The 18193-nt window shown below is 44.7% G+C and overlaps 1 protein-coding gene across 2 annotated transcripts in view; it reads left to right on the top strand.

The window, feature by feature from the left end:
- The window catches only part of gsna (gelsolin a), a 90947-nt gene that overhangs the window by 50966 nt on the left and 21788 nt on the right, over window positions 1-18193 (top strand). The window contains exons 5-12 of one of the 2 annotated variants that reach the window (XM_059993806.1): window positions 79-228; window positions 2074-2163; window positions 4650-4782; window positions 7424-7512; window positions 8909-9124; window positions 10636-10769; window positions 13383-13473; window positions 15052-15081. In XM_059993806.1, the coding sequence (XP_059849789.1) occupies window positions 79-228; window positions 2074-2163; window positions 4650-4782; window positions 7424-7512; window positions 8909-9124; window positions 10636-10769; window positions 13383-13473; window positions 15052-15081 (933 nt within the window). The remainder of the gene's footprint in view (window positions 1-78; window positions 229-2073; window positions 2164-4649; window positions 4783-7423; window positions 7513-8908; window positions 9125-10635; window positions 10770-13382; window positions 13474-15051; window positions 15082-18193) is intronic. The other variant, XM_059993807.1, reaches the window with a different exon arrangement.

The following is an 18193-nucleotide window of genomic DNA, read 5'->3' as shown; positions in this document are numbered from 1 at the left end:
ATATATAATTGGCTCTATGGGGGATAATGTGTTACGTTGATTCTTGCCACTTTGTAATATATTTCCTTTATGTTTCAGGAAGTCTTGCAGTGGTGTGGCTCCAAGTGCAATAGGTTTGAACGTCTGAAGGCCACATACATCGCCAAGGGTATTCGTGACAATGAGAGGAGCGGCCGTGCCCGTGTGAGGGTGCTAGAGGAAGGCAGGGAGTCAGAAAGGTTGATCGAGGTGAGCATCGGGCTCTGACGTATGAAAGACCTTGTGTACTATTGTAAAATGAATTTTTTTTCCTGTGGGGTTGTAGTTTGCCAAAGTGCCAGCAGGTGGCACCATAGCTGTCTGACTGATGGAGGGGGTAGTCACAGATTTTTCAGGTAAAAAGGTGACCCTATTTGTCACGTGTGCATTGGACCATTGAAGCATACAGTGAAATGTCGCTTGTGTCGAGGATGTTCTGGGGGCAGCCTGCAAGTGTCACCACCTTTCTGGTGCTAACGCAGCATGCCACAATTGAACTAATCCTAATTTGTACGTCAGTGGACTGTGGGAGGAAACTGAAGCACCCGGAGGAAACCCACGTGGTTACAGGGAGAACGTAGAAACCTCTTACGGACAGTGATGGGAATTGAACCGTAATTGCCGATTGCTAGCGCTGTAAAGCAATCGTGCTAACTGCTACCATGTATCAGAATCAGGTTTAATATCATCGGCAAATGTTGTGAAATTTGTTAACTTTGTGGCAGCAGTTCATACATAATATAGGAAAAACTGGATTTTAGAAATTTTATACGGAAATTAAATAGTTAATAGCAGTATAAAAGCAGAAATAAAAAGTAGTGAGGTTGTGTTCATGGGTTCAACGTCCATTCAGAAATCAGATGGCAGAAGGGAAGAAGCTGTTCCTGAATTGATGAGTGTGTGTCTTCAGGCTTCTGTACCTCCTTATTGACGGTAACAATGAGGAGATGACATGTCCTGGGTGATGGGGGTCCTAAGTGATGGACACTGCCTTTTGGAGGCACTGCTTCTTGAAGATGCCTTGGATACTATGGAGGCTAGTACCCATGATGCAGCTGACTGATTTTACAACTTTCTGCAGCTTACTTTGATCCTTTGCAGTAGCACTCCTCTCCCCATTCCAACCGATGATGCAGCCAGTCAGAATGCTCACTACGGTACCTTTGTAGAAATTTAAGTCTTTTAGATGAGATACCAAAACTTTTCAAACTTGAAATGAAATATAGCTGCTGTCTTCCTTTCATTGTAGCTGCATCAATCTGTTGGGACCAGGTTAGGTCCTCAGAGATATTAACACCCAGGAACTTGAAATTGCTCACTATCTTCACTGCTGATCCCTCTGAGGCCTGGCATCTGTTTCCTCATCTTGCCCTTTCTGACGTGCGTAATCAATCTTATTGATATCGAGTGCAAAGTTGTTGCTGCCACACCACTCAACTAGCTGGTATATCTCACTCTTGTATGCCCTCATGTCACCATTTGAGATTCTGTCAACAATGGTTGTATTGTCAACAAATTTAAAGAAGGCATTTAAGCTGTGCCCGTTTGAACTTTTCTATATTAACAAGACATAGCAACAAATCAGATCCTTCGGCCCATCAAATCCACACTGATCATCCTCCATCTTACACTGATCCTGCACTGGTCCGACTCCAATGTTTCCACCAATCTGAGGAGAGTTGCAATTTACACTCTCCTACATGCATTTAATTAATGGCACATACATCTTTGAAATGTGAGACCCACAGACTCCATGTAGACATTGCCCAAGGCTGGGATTGAACCAGGGGCTCTGATGCAATGAGGCTGGCTGTATTAACTGTGCCACAGACAGGGCCCAGGTTGGATGCACCTTCATTCAGTGGAAGGCTGGGCCCTATGGAACAGAGAGTGGAGACCTCAGGGTGAAAGATATTGGTAAATCATGTTGTTATATCTGTGTTGGTGGAAAGATGCGAGATGAAGAGGCTTGAGCATTGTGTTTTAACATTGGTTCTTCTAGTTTCATGTGTTTCCAGTTCCTGACCACCAATTCCATTCTGTTTTATTTTTAAGGTTCTTGGACCAAAGCCAGATCTGCCCGAAAGCGTGGATGATGACATTAAGGCTGATGTATCCAACAGAAAACTGGCTAAATTGTACAAGGTGTGATGCACAATTCTTTGAGAGGCGTAAAGATAGTTGGAAATGGGATAAACAAATGTGCCTGTGTACATCACCCCTGTGAAATGTGAACCGCCTTGTCTCAAACATTCCTCTGGGGTTGGGACACCTAAGATCAAGGTGATCTGTCCAGCCTGGAATCGGGAGTCTGGAGCACCCATTAGACAAGACTGTTTACTCTTGGCAAGTGTCTAGGCATTCAGACTCTCTGAGCTCCATGGCAATTTAGAGATCTTTGCCTGGATCTTCTCACTTAATTGCCTGTGCTCTAGGTTTTATATAGACAATCAAAGGTTTCAAAGATACATTTAATGTCAGAGAAATGTATACAATATACATCCTGAAATGCGTTTTCTTTGCAAAACATCCCCGAAAACAGAGGAGTGCCCCCAAAGAATGAACAACAGTTAAATGCTAGAACCCCAAAGTCCCCCCCAGCTCCCCTCCTTCCTGCGCATAAGCGGCAGTGAGCAATAATCCCCCTCCCGCCACCGGCAAAACGGCGTCGGCACCCGACACCAAGCATTCAAGCGTGAGCAAAGACACAGACTTGCAGTACCAAAGACTTCTCGTTCACCCGGTATTCGACATACCACAGGCTCTCTCTCTCCCTAATAAAGGAGAAAGAGGAGTCTCCGTTTCTCAGTGAGAGGGGGGGCCACAACAAACAACTCTGTGCAGTGACCTCACATTCTTCTGTAATACTGTTGCCAGTAGTAACAGAATTTCCCAACCATTGCAATGCCGTTAAACCAGGGGTTTCCAACGTGGCATCCACTGACCCTTTGCTTAATGATATTGGTCCATGTCATAAAATAGTCTTAGAATCTCTGAGTTTAATCATTTCGATCAGACTGTTTATAATAGATATTTTGTGTCCCAACCACTACAATGCGGTTAAACCATTTCTGTCACATTGATCATGAAGAACATTTTGTCATGCTGTGCACTTGGTATGTGAAAGTTGATCTTGGGCGGAGTGGGTGGGGTTTTGACGTTAGACAGATGCCTAATTGGAAAGGTTTGCTTGTGCTAGACTCTGCTGCCGAGCGAGGTGCTCATACGAGTTTACTTGGATCTTCCCAGCTCTGATCACTAGCCAGACCAGCTAATGAACTCTACCAGCATTGATGTTTGATTTGCTTCTGTTACATACCCCGTAACTGGGTGTCTAACCAGCAAAGATAGAAGAGTCTATTGGAGTCTGGTGGTACTATTTCTAAAGTGTTTATTAGTAAAATATACAAAACAATACCAATAATACAAATATATAGATAATACAAGTTAGCAATAATAACCTAAAAATGTCAGTATAATAATAAGCAATAATAAACAAGCTCTATCGTTGTCTAGGGGATAATGAATTGTCATTTATAAGTATAAAGTTCAGTTGAGTTCATACGGGCTGAGGTAGTTGTTGGTCACTGTGTTGTAATTGTTGGGGAGAGAGAGAGCGAGCAAACAGTGACAGCCAGTCAAACCTTCCTTTATGTTCTTGATCCGTCGATGTGTTGTTGTGGCCATTCAGGTTTGACCCCTCTGTCCATTCTTCTGTGGTGGACTCGTCACCCAGGCAAGGGCGGACACACACACAAGCCCCCACCGGCCCTGCTATAACTGAGTTAAACTGACCGATCCTTTGTTCGGTCCCCGATGCCTCACACCTTCACGTGGGTTCCAACACTCAAGCAGTGCTCACTAGTGTGTCTCCTGGTATGTCTGAGGGGTGTCTCCCCAGACCTCACTTTTATCCCCACTCACAGAGTCTCAGGTGTCAATCAGTTTTGAATGGCTTAATTCATCAAACCAGCCCACTCCGGCTGTCCACTGAGGAATTTTAATGAACAGAATAGCTGAAGACAAACAACCTTTGCAGAAGACATAACAGTAAATCAATGTAAATCTCCTCCCTGTCTTATCAGTAGCAGATGTTCCAATTCCAGCATGTTTTCCCTTACATTTCTCTCTCTCTCATTAGCAGCATAGCAACAGTAACGGTTTGCGAATCTCCCGGTGGGGAGGGTCATGGGCAACTCTGCACCCTTCTGCCCATCAGAGCTGTTCATCCTTCGTAACACTTCTACATCCCTTTTAAATTTCAGCCCTACGGCTTTTGTATTCCGCCATCCCTCTGGTGTGAGAGAATGGTGTTCAGGTGGTCGTGCTTGTGAAGCCATTTGCTCCTAAAGTGGGCTCCCTTCACAGTTGTAGGACAGAAAACAGCATGGAACCGCTGGAACCTCATTCCTCCTGCATTCCAACTCTCTGATTGCAATGCGAGGAATGTCTGCCATTGCCACCGTGAAACATTTTCATGGTCTCTGTCGAGTTTCTTCCTACCTGAAGTTGTTCTCACTTGGCCTGTAAAGAGGGAGCAAGGCTGCGTCATAGAACTAACTTTCCGTTTCTCTGGAGTGCAGTCCTTGACAGATACTGACCAGATTTTTTTTTGGGCTTCTCTCGTTCAGGTTTCGAATGCCTCAGGAGAGGTCAATATCTCCCTGGTGTCTGCGGAAAACCCATTCAGACAGGACATGTTGCAATCTGAGGACAGTTTCATCCTGGACAATGGATCGAATGGGATGATCTTTGTGTGGAAAGGTTAGAACCAGTTCCACAACTAATGCTGGGAAGTTAATTGTGGGTGTGAAGGCTTTTTCCCAAACACATTTTAGGGAATGTGCTTCAAATGGTCCTCTGTCTGCTGTTCTTTCTGGATTCCAATTCTGGGAGAAAAATTGGATCTTGCAGGGTAAATTCATCATGTAAGTTGTGTTGTATTCAATTGCTCGGTTAATTTATTATCATAAAAGTTAAGTTCAGAATGATATCAAATAGTGTGGGAAAAATCTGCCAGTCTGGTGAAGTCTGGAGAGTGACAGATTCTCTGAGTTTTATGTACATTGGCTGAGCAGTTTAACATTGACCGTAGAACAGTTGCAGTTGGATCTCTGTTTAATTTCTGACCCTTGAGCTTCTTCTGGGAGTCAAAAACTGGCAGGCAGTCTGAATTCCAAGATTTCAGTTTATTTTAGAGTACAAACATGCAAGTACTAAGCAAACTAAATATAGAACTGAGAAATGATGCTAAGAAGGGAAATAATGCTAAGGGGTGTAAGAAAGGTGATAAATCAACACACACAAAATGCTGGTGGAACGCAGCAGGCCAGGCAGCATCCACAGGAAGAAGTACAGTCGATGTTTCGGGCCGAGACCCTTCGTCAGGACTAACTGAAAGAAGAGATAGTAAGAGATTTGAGGGGGGAGGGGAGATCTGAAATGATAGGAGAAGACCGGAGGGGGTGGGATGAAGCTGAGAGCTGTAAAGTTGATTGGCAAAAGGGATACAGAGCTAGAGAAGGGAGACGATCATGGGACAGGAGGCCGAGGGAGAAAGAATTTCCAGCATCTGCAGATTTCCTTGTGTTTGTGTTTTAGTAGGTGACAACTAGTTAGTTTAGCTGCTTTACCGCTTTCTGCCAGTCAGTGTGAAAAATACCCGAGTTTGTTAAAAAGTACAAATCTAAATCTTATAAAAGGTACTTTAAAACAAGTCTTGGACCAGTTGTAATGTGTAATATGGGAGCTTCCAGCTTAATGCCTTTGTGGCCATGGCCTGTGCAGGAGATGAAGTTCTGTCCAGTAATTGGGCTGCATTGAGCTGCATCCTTTCTGCTGTCTGTGCATCACAATCTTGGACACTCAGGGCTGGCTGGTAGATGGAACAAATCTGGCCAGTATGACCGGTCTGAAGTTATTGTGTGCAGTGAGGCATGGCTGCTTTATTGATGTGCTGACACAGGTTGGGAGGAGGTTTCTACAAGAGTGGGGTAGAATATTGAGGTGAACAGGCTGTCGTTGTAAATTTGGGATGTGTTTCATTCAAGACAGCTTGGGAAGGTCTTGTGTTGTGGTGGTGTGTTTTTGTGAGGGGTTGGGAGAAGACGAGCTTGGACAGCAGGGCAAAACAAAGCTGTCTAAAACTTTACCTTGAAGCACTCTACTTGTCAGTGAAATGGGTTGATTTATTCTCCGGTCGCTAGTGATCACTGTCCTGTGAAGTTGTGTGTCTATGTGGAAATTCTGTTCTCCTTCACGCAGCATTTCAGAGGTTTATCCTCTGCATTGATCACTGAAGTTCAAGTTCAGTTTATTATCATTCAAACATCCACGCTTACCACCAAACGAAACTACATTCCTTTGGATCCGGGTGCAAAACACAGTACACGTAACTCGCACGTAAAGAGCATGAGATTTAGAAGCAGAATTAGGCCATTTGGCACATTGAATCTGTTCCATCCTGGTCCATTTCCCTTTCAGACTAAATCTCCTGCTTTCTCCCCGTATCCCTTCATGCCCTGACCCCTCTCTGGCTGAAGAAATTCCTCCTCATCTCCATTCTAAAAGGACGTCCCTGCATTCGGAGGCTCTGGTCTTGGGAATATCACCACGAATAAATGAGCAAATAACAAGGTGCATGTACAACACTCAGTTCAAAGTAAACTTTTATTATCAGAGTGTACCCGTGTCACCACCTACAACCCTGAGAATCTTATTCTGCGGGCATGATCAGCAAATCTATAGAACAGTAACTGTAAACTGTGCAAATGCAGATATAAATAAATAGCAATAAATAACGAGCATGAAATAACACACTAAGAGTCCTTAAATGAGTGTAGCTATCCCCTTTTGTTCAAGAGTCTCTAATGGTTGAGGGGTAGTAACAAGTTAAACAGTATAATGCTACTGTTGATTCATACATGATGAAGCCTGGGTGTTGGCAGGGAGTTCAGTAGTCTTATGGTTTGGGGGGTAAAAAGCTGCTTCCCATTCTAACAGATCTTGTTCTAATGCTACAGTATCTCCTGCCTGATGGCAGGGGGTCATTGAGATTGTTGGAAAGATGGGAGGGACCATTGATGATGCTGAGGGCCCTGTGCGCACAGTGCTCCTGATAAATATCTCTAATGGGTGGAAGAGAGACCCCGATGACCCTCACAATCGTTTGCCGGGACTTGCAAATCCCGTACCAGACAGTGATGCAGCTGGTCAGGACACACTCTCAAAGGTGTTTATATTCTAAATAAAATGGTTAAAATGGGGGATGCTGTGCTCTCTTGACCAAAGTGGTGGTGTTGAGGGACCAGGTGAGATGTAAAGAGTGAAAGTCTGATGGGAGAAAGAGAAGGAGGATGTTCAAGGAATTCTCAATGTCACTTATTTCTTTCGTCAACTGTAAAAGGTAAACAAGCTGATCCGGAAGAACGCAAAGCTGCTTTGAAAGGTGCAGAAGAATTTATTTCAAAAATGGGATATCCTAAACACACCCAGGTAAGATGTATTGGGGTACTTCATTCAGTGTGGGCAGGGACTTGGACTTTCTGGGATCTAAACCTACTTCTTAATGTTATTTGCTAAAGATGATGAGTGGATAGTCAGAGACATTTCCCCAAGGGGAAAATGCCTAATATAAGAGGACATGAATTTAAGGTGATTGGAAGAAAGTACGGGCCCTATTATCAGAGGGCCCAGAGAGTGGGAGGTGTGTGGAATGTGCTGCCAGGGATGGTGGTAGAGGCAGATTAATTAGGGTGACTTAAACTTTTATAAAGGCTGATAGAAAAATGGAGGGTTATGTTGGAGGGAGGGGTTAGATTGATCTTGGAGTAGGTTGAAAATGTTGGCACAACGTTGTGGGCCCAAGGGCATGTATTGTGTTGTAATGTTCTACATTTAAAGATGTTATTAGGGAGAATTTGTGCCGCTGCAAGGAAGGGTTTTATATTTATTTGTTTATTTATTTCTAGAAATATACTTCTTTAATTGAAATATAGCATGGAATAGGCTGTCCTGGCCATTCAAGCCACGTGACCCAGCCATCCCCAATTAACCCTAGCCCAATTACCGGACAATTTACAGTGACCAATTAACCTACTGACCGGTACGGTGGGAGGAAACTAGAGCACCCAGAGGAAACCCATGTGGTCCGAGGGAGGACGTACAAACTCCTTACAGGCAGCGATATTTACTTGGGAGCAACAGACAATTACTCGTTAGTAACCCGTAATACAGTTTATTCAGCAAAGACTTTTTCATCGTTAGGAGTTTGTTCATTGGTGGCTGTGAAGTTTTCTGTCGGGAGGAAGACCACTTTGCTCACTGAGTGTCATGTTCAGAACTTGGGTCGAGACAGAATCAGTTGTGAAATTTGTTGTTTCGTGGCAGTGCAATGCATAAACCTTTAGTTTTACAGTAAGTCATGTGTATATTAAAAATAAAAAAGCAGTGCAAAACAAGAGCACAAATACTGAGTATTGTGTGTAGGTAATTGCTCAGAAATCTGATGGCAGAGGAGAAGAAACTGTTCCTAGAACATCGAGCGTGTGTCGTCAGGCTCCTGTACATCATCCTCGATGGTAGCAATGCGAAGAGGGCATGTCCTGGGTGATGGGGGTCCTTAATGATGGATGCTGCCTTTCTTTTGAGGCATCATCTTTTGCAGAGGTCCTCAATGGTGGGCATGGGCTAATGCCCACGATGGAGCCGGTCGAGTTTGAAACCCTGAGCAGCTTTTTCCGATCCTGTGCAGTGCTACAAGCAGAACATGGATTATAGTTCAGGAGCAGGCCCTGCGTCCTACAATGTTGAGCTTAACCAATTAAATTAGTAATGCAAATGGCCAGCTAAACTAATCTCTAATGGGACACGGGCCTGTGTTGTTCCTCAGGTTCAGATTCTGCCCGAGTCCGGCGAGACTCCGCTCTTCAAGCAGTTCTTCAAGAACTGGGTTGACTTGAACCAGACACAGGGAATGGGCACCTGCTATATCTCCGGGCAGATCGCCAAGATCGAGAAGGTGCCCTTTGATGCTGCTACTTTGCATGAGTCTCCCGCCATGGCTGCCCAGCATGGAATGGTGGACGATGGATCCGGGGAGAAAACGGTAAGGACACCAGCCACAGCTTTGATCTCTGTTTGGAGACAAACTCATCTGAAGTACAAGTAGGAAGCAGATAGATATTCCTGGAGGAACTTGGGGGTGGGGGGTTGGTAATGATTATGTTAGATGGAGACAACAGCAGACTGCAAACACTCTGAAGCAAAACAAAAATATTGCTGGAGGAATTTGGTAAATCACTTCCCTCCACTGCCCAGTTTTGATCTTGCATGTTGATTGCCCATCACTTTTCCCAGATGCTACCTTACCTGTGAGTTCCTCCAGCAGTTTTTAAATTTTTTTTGCTTGGGGGCAGGTGTCCGACTCCATTATGTTGGAGTTCTGAGATCTTTCTGGGCAGGCTGCGCTTTCTCAGCCCCCGGTTTTTCTTTTTGCTTTATGTAAACCCTACCCCCCGGCTTTTCCCCCACTGATGATGTTTCTGTGGTGGTTCTGATCCTGCGCAGTTCCCAGGTACTGATCACCCTGCTCTCTACAAACCAGGAGGCAACTAAGCCTCAGGTACTAGGCCTTGGGTAGCGAATCAGGAGACTGCCTCAGGACACCCTACTGATGGCTCACTCTGAAATTAATAGATGGATGAATTTTTAAAAAATTAATAATTATTTGCACCTCCTGAGGATGCAACTTCAGAGTAGAAGCATGCCCCTTTACAAACAGCAATGAGTTGGCATTTCTTTAACTAGAGGGTGGTAAATCTGTGGAATTTATTGCCTCAAGATAGCTGTGGAGACCAAGACTTTGGGTGTGCTTAAAGTGGGTGATGATAGGGTCTTGATTAGGTAGGGTGTCAAAAGTTACAGGGAGAAGGCAGGAGGGTGGGGTTGAGAGTGAGGGATGATAAATCAGAATGGCGGATCAGACTCGATGGGCTAAATGGACTATATCTGCGTCTATGTCTTGTGGTCTAAGTGAGATAACCAACTGTTCTGACACAGGATGTGGCTTTTTGGTCCATGCTGAACACCCTCCATTAGTCTCACTATTTTTCCCTGTAGCCTATAATTTATTCTCTTATATGACCATCAGTTTGCCATCTGCCTACACCTGGGAGTAAGTCAGTGGGCAGTTAACAAACTCGCACAACCATCTGGTGGGGAGGGAAGCTACGTATCATGGCTCCTTGTGACAGGAATGTGTGGAGTAAGTTACCATCATTACATCTGAAGCGAACTGCCATTTCAATGGGAGGGCAGTGTTGTCTTGTGGCAGCAGTTCAGTCCAAGTCAAAAATTACTATAAGTCGCATTAAAAGCCAGTGGGAAGGAAGAAGAGAGGTGGTATTTGTGAGCCCTTTGGAAACCTGATCGTGGGGAGGGAGCTGTTCCTAAAACATTAATTGTGCATCTTCAGGCTCCTTGCCTTCTCCCCAGCGGTAGCAGTGGGAAAATGTCATGCCCTGGGTGGTGACATCCTCAAGTTAAATCCTTTGGTGTGGACGGGGAAGTTGAATCTGTGCAGTTTTGGTTTGCCTCTATTACGAACAATCATTTCAGATCTGGCGCGTTGAAGGCAGTGACAAAGCCCTTGTGGATCCAAGCGCCTACGGTCAGTTCTACGGAGGCGATTGCTACATTATCCTGTACGCCTACACCTTCGGAGGGAGGCAAGGGAACATCATCTACTTCTGGTGAGCCATCGAGCTGCTTCGTTGTAATTTTGTCCAAATGCCGCTGAGGTTCCCTCTTCTTATTGAGAGGTTGAAGTCGATTTAGTCAGGTGAAAGCGCTCTTGAATTGTCACTGTCTACAGAGATGGGTTGAAATTAGTTTGAATGTTGTGCTCCATTTTTAGACCATAACATGTAGGAATATAATTAGGCCATTTGGCCCATTGATTCTGCCCTACCATTCCATCACAGCTCATTTTATTATCCGTCTCAAACATATTTGTACAACCTGTACTATAAAAGACAGGTTACACCTGAACCCAAAGGAGTCCAATATCCTAGTGGGCACATTTAATAGAGCTGTTAGGGAGCATTTCAACTAATTTGGCAGGGGGTGGGGACTGGAGTGATAGGACTGAAGAAGGGGAAAACAGAAATAAATCAGAGATAGCGTGCAACAGAGATTATTGAAAGAACAGGCAGGAGATGAGGCTTAATCACAGCCAGTGGGATGAGTTACAGGGCAATACAGGCGTGGTGCAGTTAAAACAGAAAGCAGCAAAACTGCACTGAGAGTGTTGTGTTTGAATGCACGCAGCATAAGGAATAAAATGGACAATTTGAAATTCAGCTACAGATTGGCAAGTATGATGTTGTGGCCATCTCTGAAACTCAGCTAAAGGATGGCTGCCATTGGGAGCTGAATGTCCAAGGACATACGGTGTATCGAAATGATAGGTTAGTAGGCAGAGGGGGTAGTGTGGCCTTGTGTATAAGAAATAATATTAAATCATTAGAAAGAGATGACATGGGATTGGAAGGTGTAGAGTCTCTATGGGTTGAGTTAAGAAATAGCAAGGGTAAAAGGACCGTAATGGCAGTTGTATACAGGCCTCCAAACAGCAGCCAGGATGTGGATTACAAATTACAGCAGGAGATAGAAAAGGCAAATCAGAAAGGCAACGTCATGATAATCGTTGGGGATTTTAACATGAAAGTGGACTGGGAAAACCAGGTCAGTACTGGACCTCAAGAGAAAGAATTTGTAGGATGTCTAAGGGTTGGCTTTTTAGAACAGCTTGTTGTTGAGCCCACTAGGGGATCGGCTGTGCTGGATTGGGTGCTGTGCAATGATCTGGAGGTGATAAGAGAGCTTAGGGTTAAGGAACCCTTAGGGAACAGTGATCACAATATGATCGAGTTCACATTGAAATTTGAGAGGGAAAAAAATAAAATCCAATGTGTTGGTATTTCAGTGGAATAATGGAAATTACAATGGCATGAGAGCGGAACTGGCCAAAGTTGACTGGAAAGGGACATTTGCAGGAAAGACAGCAGAACAGCAACGGCTGGAGATTCTGCGAAAAATGAGGGAAGTGCAAGATGGATATATTCCAAATTAGAAGAAATTTCTAATTCCTTGTATGGAATTTAATTCCTTGTATGTGCACAGGTACTTGGCGATTAAAGTCTGATTCTGATTCTGATTTTCAAAAGGAAGAAGGATGACAAATGAAGTCAGAGCCAAGTAAAAGCTAAAGAAAGGGCTGACAAGGAAATCAGTGGTAGTGGGAAGACAGAGGATTGGGGAGCTTTTAAAGACTCGCAGAAGGAAACTAAGAAGGTCATTTAGAGGAAAAGATGAATTATGAGAGGAAGCTGGCAACTAATATCAAAGAAGACACTAAAAGCTTTTTTAAATATATAAAGGGTAAAAGAGGAAGGTAGATATAGGACCAATACAAAATGATGCTGGAGATACTGTAATGAGAAATGCAGAGGTGGCAGAGGAACTGAAAGCGTATTTTGCATCAGTCTTCACAGTGTACTTAACCACACACTGCTCCAGTCCACCCAGCTGAAAATGGGTACCAGCAAAATGCTGGGGGTTAACCTCATGATAGACTGGTGTCATATCTGGGGTTTGGGGGAGTCTCGTACTCTCAGCCGCTTCACGCCACGGAAACCGGCATAAGCACCGGCCTGATGAGCCGATAAGGCTCGGGACAGACTTTAACTTTTCACAATGGAAGACATTCGCAGTATTCCAGACCTGTCAGGGAAGTGAAGTTTGTGCTGTGAAAATTATGACTGAGAAGTTTTATTATCCCGGCATGTGACGCGAAATTTGTTAGCAGCAGCAGTTCAATGCAATACATAATTTAGCAGAGAGGCAAAAAAAAAAACCCATAATAATAAGTAAACAAGGAAGTCAATTATATATATTGAATAGATTTTTTAAAATGTGCAAAAACAGAAATACTGTATATTAAAAAAGTGAGGCAGTGTCCAAAGCTTCAATGTCCATTTAGGAATCAGATGGCAGAAGGGAAGAAGCTGTTCCTGAATCGCTGAGTGTGTGCCTTCAGGCTCCTGTACCTCCTTCCCGACGGTAACAGTGAGAAAAGGGCATGGAAACATGGCCCGAATGCTGGAGGTCCTGAATGATGGATGTCACCTTTTTGAAGATTGCCTGTTGAAGATTTCTTTATTGGTGGGTGGGGGGGGGGGGGGTGATGGTGTCAGCCTTCCCATCTCTTCTGTAATATTTGATACTGGTTTTGCTCTGTATTACTGGGTTAGTAGGAGCATGATTTGTTAATTGGTCAGTGCTTTATTTTTCTTCCCATCCAGGCAGGGAAATGATTCCTCCCAGGATGAAATTGGTGCGTCGGCCTTCCTGACTGCCCAGCTGGATGAGGAGCTGGGAGGCGGCCCGGTCCAGGTAAGCACCCATCCTTCTCGGTCACAGAGTCGAACAGCTAACGCTGGACGTAGGTGCCAAAGCAATTAGGTTAATAAAATCGAGTTTTTTTTTAAGTGGGGGCTGTTAATTTTCAGGCAGCTGTTCTGGTGTGGAATAAAGTGCTGGCGATCCTTGGTGACATCTTGAAGAGAACAACTACTTGAGTTTCTGCTCTTTCTTTGTGTGGGCAAGTGTATCACAGGGGCTGCTTCATTCCTCCTCTTGGTTCAAATGGATGCTCTGTCCCTCAGTCCAAAAGAGTTGGCTATCTGACTGTACTGGCATCAGCTTTTTAATTCTCAGGTATTTTGCATGAAGCTTGCCAAACACTGATTTAAAAAAAACTAGAGCCAGCAGTGTCTACAACCACACAGGCGAATATATTTAATGTGTAATTTGATTTCACATTACAAGTATTCTAGAATGAAAAGAATTCTCACTGGCACTTAAACTAATTGCTGTTTGAGCTCGAGTTATCTTGGCTAGTATTTTGCTTTCCCACCAACCATCTTCCTTTTTGTAGTTCGGTGTTCTTGCATTGTAGTTGGAGTATCTGTCCGTTTCCCTCATGGCCGTCTCGCGAATCTCAGCACTTCGGTTCACAGTTGTGTATCTGTGGGAATTGCGAAAGGGAAGGTGTGTGAAGCTGCTAACAGTTGAACATCTCTGTTTTGTGGGATCAAGCCCCTGGGGATGTCACGCTTTGGTCCACTGCTCCTCCCCGGTTACGTGAGTCACTGGTAGTAGCTCTCTGTCACTGAAGATGTGACACTCTTGTGATCGATACGCTTGGGGGTCCAGTCACCAACAAGCATCATTTATTGGAATAAAGAGTTAATTGTTGTGACTAACATTCATAAGGTCTTGTGGAACAAAATAATTGGAAAGTTGCCAGTATAAACGCAAACGTTATGACAGAATAGCTTCTTTTCCCTATCGAAGCGTGCAATGCATTTAATCTTTCTCTTACAACAGTCTAGATTTCCTAATGACCAGATTTCCTGTACTGTTCTGAGTAGACTAGGGATGATCTGCTTTCACTAACGGCCTTTCCCAGGAGCGTGACATAAACACTGGGAAGAATTTCCCGGTTGGAGACTGTTTCTGACGTGGATTGAGGGGCAGAGCATCCATTTCAGACTTGAGGAATTTCTTCTCAAGTGTTTTTTTTTTTGCGTCCCTTGGAATTTTTCTTCCTCGCAAAACTGAGACCGGCTCATCAAAATACGTTGAAAGCTAGAATATATTAATCCTTAAAAATTGAAAGTTGTGGGGGGGGGGGGGAGAAAGGAAAGACATTAAACTTGGAAAGTTGATTCAGCCATAACCCCCATCGATGGACAGAATAATGGCTCAGCATGGACTAGATGGGCCGAGTGGTCTGTTTCTGAGCCATAGTACTCTATGGTTAGCCAGGCAGGCTTTGGGGGTGGGGTGGGGGGGGGGGGGGAGAGTCGGTGTCTGACTGGTCTATTTCTGCTTCCATTTCATCCTGTCTAATTGTTTGCGCTTGAAGCGGACTCCTTTGCTAATTACTGAATTCCTAATTCCCCGCAGGGGCCTGGCGGTGCCCGAATCGTTAACCAGGTATTGACGTAGATTGTGGTTTTGTGTGTGAGGCAGAGCGTCGTAGAGGAAGTAGAAATGGCTGTGTGTTAAATAGTAGTGTACGTCCAGATCATGTCCAGTGCTGCTGCTTGGTTTTGCCTGCTCTGCACAAGGTGGATGGCTGCTTCACAACAATATTGAGTAGAGTCCGGTGGCTGCAGCTGGGTGCCTCACTTTTCTCGGAACCTACTGAGTTCCTCTGCTTCTGTCACCCCCTCCCACCACCCCTCTGTCTCACTACTCTCACATATTAGACCTAGACTGCCTTTCTTCACTTCTCTTCCTGAGCCTCCTGCTCGAACGGACCTCCAATCCCAGGACCCACCGACCTGGAACAGCCCAACGTGCATGAATGTCCTTCGTGGTTTTGTCTTTTCCTGTACGTTGCTGGCGACCTCCTCCATTTTATCCTCTCGTGTCAAGTGTCCTGGCACAGATCTTGTTCGACCCCCTGTACTTCTGGTCTTCTATTGAGTCCTGATTTCAACAATACCTTTTGATTTTCCCAAAAATTCTGACTTTACTCTCCATGGGTTAATCTCCCTCACTGTCTCTGCAATCACCTGCTGTACTGCCCACTGCAGTCCCAACCCAGGCCCTCGGCCGTCCCTGGATTTAATTGCACTGTCCTGATGGATTCAGCCCCAGCACACCACGCCAGCCAAGACCCCCTCACCTCAGCTCTGCTTTTGCCCCTCTCCCTCTCCACTCGCTACTGCCTTTGGGTGGGAACTGGGGGATTCTCGGGTCCCACGCCACCCGACTCAGAAACAGCAGTTGCCCGACGGCTCCTGGACTGTTGTCAATGGCTTCAGAGGCCTCAGAGCTAATTCAAGGCTCCAGACCTTGTCACGGCCTCCGGATTCAGATTCTGGAATCTCGATGCCATGCTCAAATTCCACGACCTGCACGCTCACTTTCAAGGACTCTGCCACTCCTGTTCTCAGTATTTTTGATTTATTTGCACATTGAATGTTTGTTCAAGGTACACTTATTATCAAAGTGTGTATGCAGTATACAACTCTGAGATCCATCTTCTCCCGACAGCCATGAAATACAAAGAAAGACCATGGAGGACGTTCAAAGAGAAGCATGAACCGTCCCCCCCCCCCCCCCACACTCAAAACATTCAAATCGTGCAAATGGCAACAAGACTATCAAATGCACCCCCACCCAGAAAAAGGCACAACCAGCACCAAGAATATCATGCCCCCCTGCACAAAAACAATGAACACACTATGCAAAATAAGAAAGAACGGGAAGAAAGTGCAGAATATAAAAACATAAAACTGAAAGAGTTGAATTTGAGCTACAATCCAATCAATAAATGGCATCAAGGGAGGGAGAGAGACATTAACGTGTGGTTTTTCATGGATTCTATTGTATTTCTTGTGGGTGCCTGTAAGAAGATGAATCTGAAGGTTGTATATGTATACAGTACATACTTTGATAACAGATTTACATTAAACTTTGGTTCTACGCCAGTCCCTGGAATTTGCTTCCTCACCCTCCCTCTCATGGGCATCCACAACACTTCACACCGATACTCACACCGCAGTCTGCAGTTCATTTTCTCCACTCTGCCTCCTGCTTTGCTGAAGGCAGTGAAGTACGAAGTTTCCGTGCCGATCGACGTATCGGGGGGGTCAATGCCTGAACACTTTTATTTGCTTGCATGCAGCCCCCTCAGATGTTAAAGTGGTATTTTTTATTGGCAAAAGCGACGGTGTCTTGTGTTTCTTGGAACTTCTAGTTGAAACCCACCGGCAGCTCACTGCAGGATACCAATCCCCTCCCCATCCTCGTTACTAACTCTGTATTTTCGACGATGGTACTGATTTAGATTACGACCACAGCATGAGGAAATTAGTGACAGTGCTCAATCTTGAGTTAACCTCCCACCTGATTTTATTAGTTGCATTAACACCTCCTGCAATGGCAGGAGGAATAAACTCTAAGTCTGTGATCACCCCTGCATTAAAAGCTTTGTAGCTAATTTAATTTGTATTTTGCTATGAGTTTGTTTTCTAAGCGTCTCTGATTCCTGTTGGTCCATCCTAACTTTGGGGTTTGGGTGACAATTGGCTAAGCCTGGAATCTCTGACTGGAGTGACAGAGTGCCAACCGTCTCCTCTCCAACTTTTGAACTAACAAAGATGCCTTTTGTTGCACGCCAGCACCATGCCATCATGACACTTAATACAGTGTCTGTATTTTCAAAATAGCACCTAATTATTATCTTGTCAGGTCTCTAAACTTCTTCTGCCTACTTGCTTGTGAGGCTGTTGTGTTGAGAAGCAGGCACGTGTGGCTGTAATGCCCAATAGGAACACGTCTGAGCACACACTTAACTAGTAATGTGTTTTAAATCCTGCTTTGTGAAGTCCTTAAAGTGAGACTTGCATGCAGTTCCAGGCCTTGCCCACTAGATGGAGCAGTGGAGCCTCTGGAAAGAAATACTTTGCTCCTTATCCAGCTCCTCCGACCCACTCAACTCAATGCTTCAGATGTTGGGTGGTACGTTTGTTTTCGAAAATGCAAGTGGGCTGAAACGTCTAATGTGGGTTCCACTTTAGGGAAGAGCTCTGGTTAATTCCTAAAAGCTTTGTCCCATGTGCGTTAAAGCATGCGGTCACTTGTGCCAAGTCAGATCAGTGAGCAGTGCGCTGGGAGCAGCCCACAAACATCGCCATGCTTCCAGCGCCAATATAGTACGCTCACAACTTACTAACCCTAATCTTAATTGCACATCTTTGGAAGCTGGAACACCAGGAGGAAACCCGTGCAGTGATCATACAAACTCCCTAGAGACAGCATGGGAATTGAACCCCAATCAGTGACCATTGGCAGTGTAAAGTGATTTGCACCAGCTGGTCCACTACCATGTGGAAGCATAACTGCTATTCTAAAAATGTTCCACTGTATTTCCTGTTTTTATTCCAACTGTGTGGTGGAAGGTCCATCAAAATTTTAACTTTTAGACCATGACTGCCCTTTCCTGTACTCCAGGAAGTCTTTCGTCCCAAAGTTCAGAAGCTGAAGGCTTCCGACTCTTGGCTTTTAAATCACGAAAGCTTGTGTACTGAATTGG

Source organism: Hypanus sabinus, chromosome 18 (genome assembly GCF_030144855.1).
Source record: "Hypanus sabinus isolate sHypSab1 chromosome 18, sHypSab1.hap1, whole genome shotgun sequence".
Classification (NCBI taxonomy): domain Eukaryota; kingdom Metazoa; phylum Chordata; class Chondrichthyes; order Myliobatiformes; family Dasyatidae; genus Hypanus; species Hypanus sabinus.
This window is presented reverse-complemented; position numbering and strand designations above follow the sequence as displayed.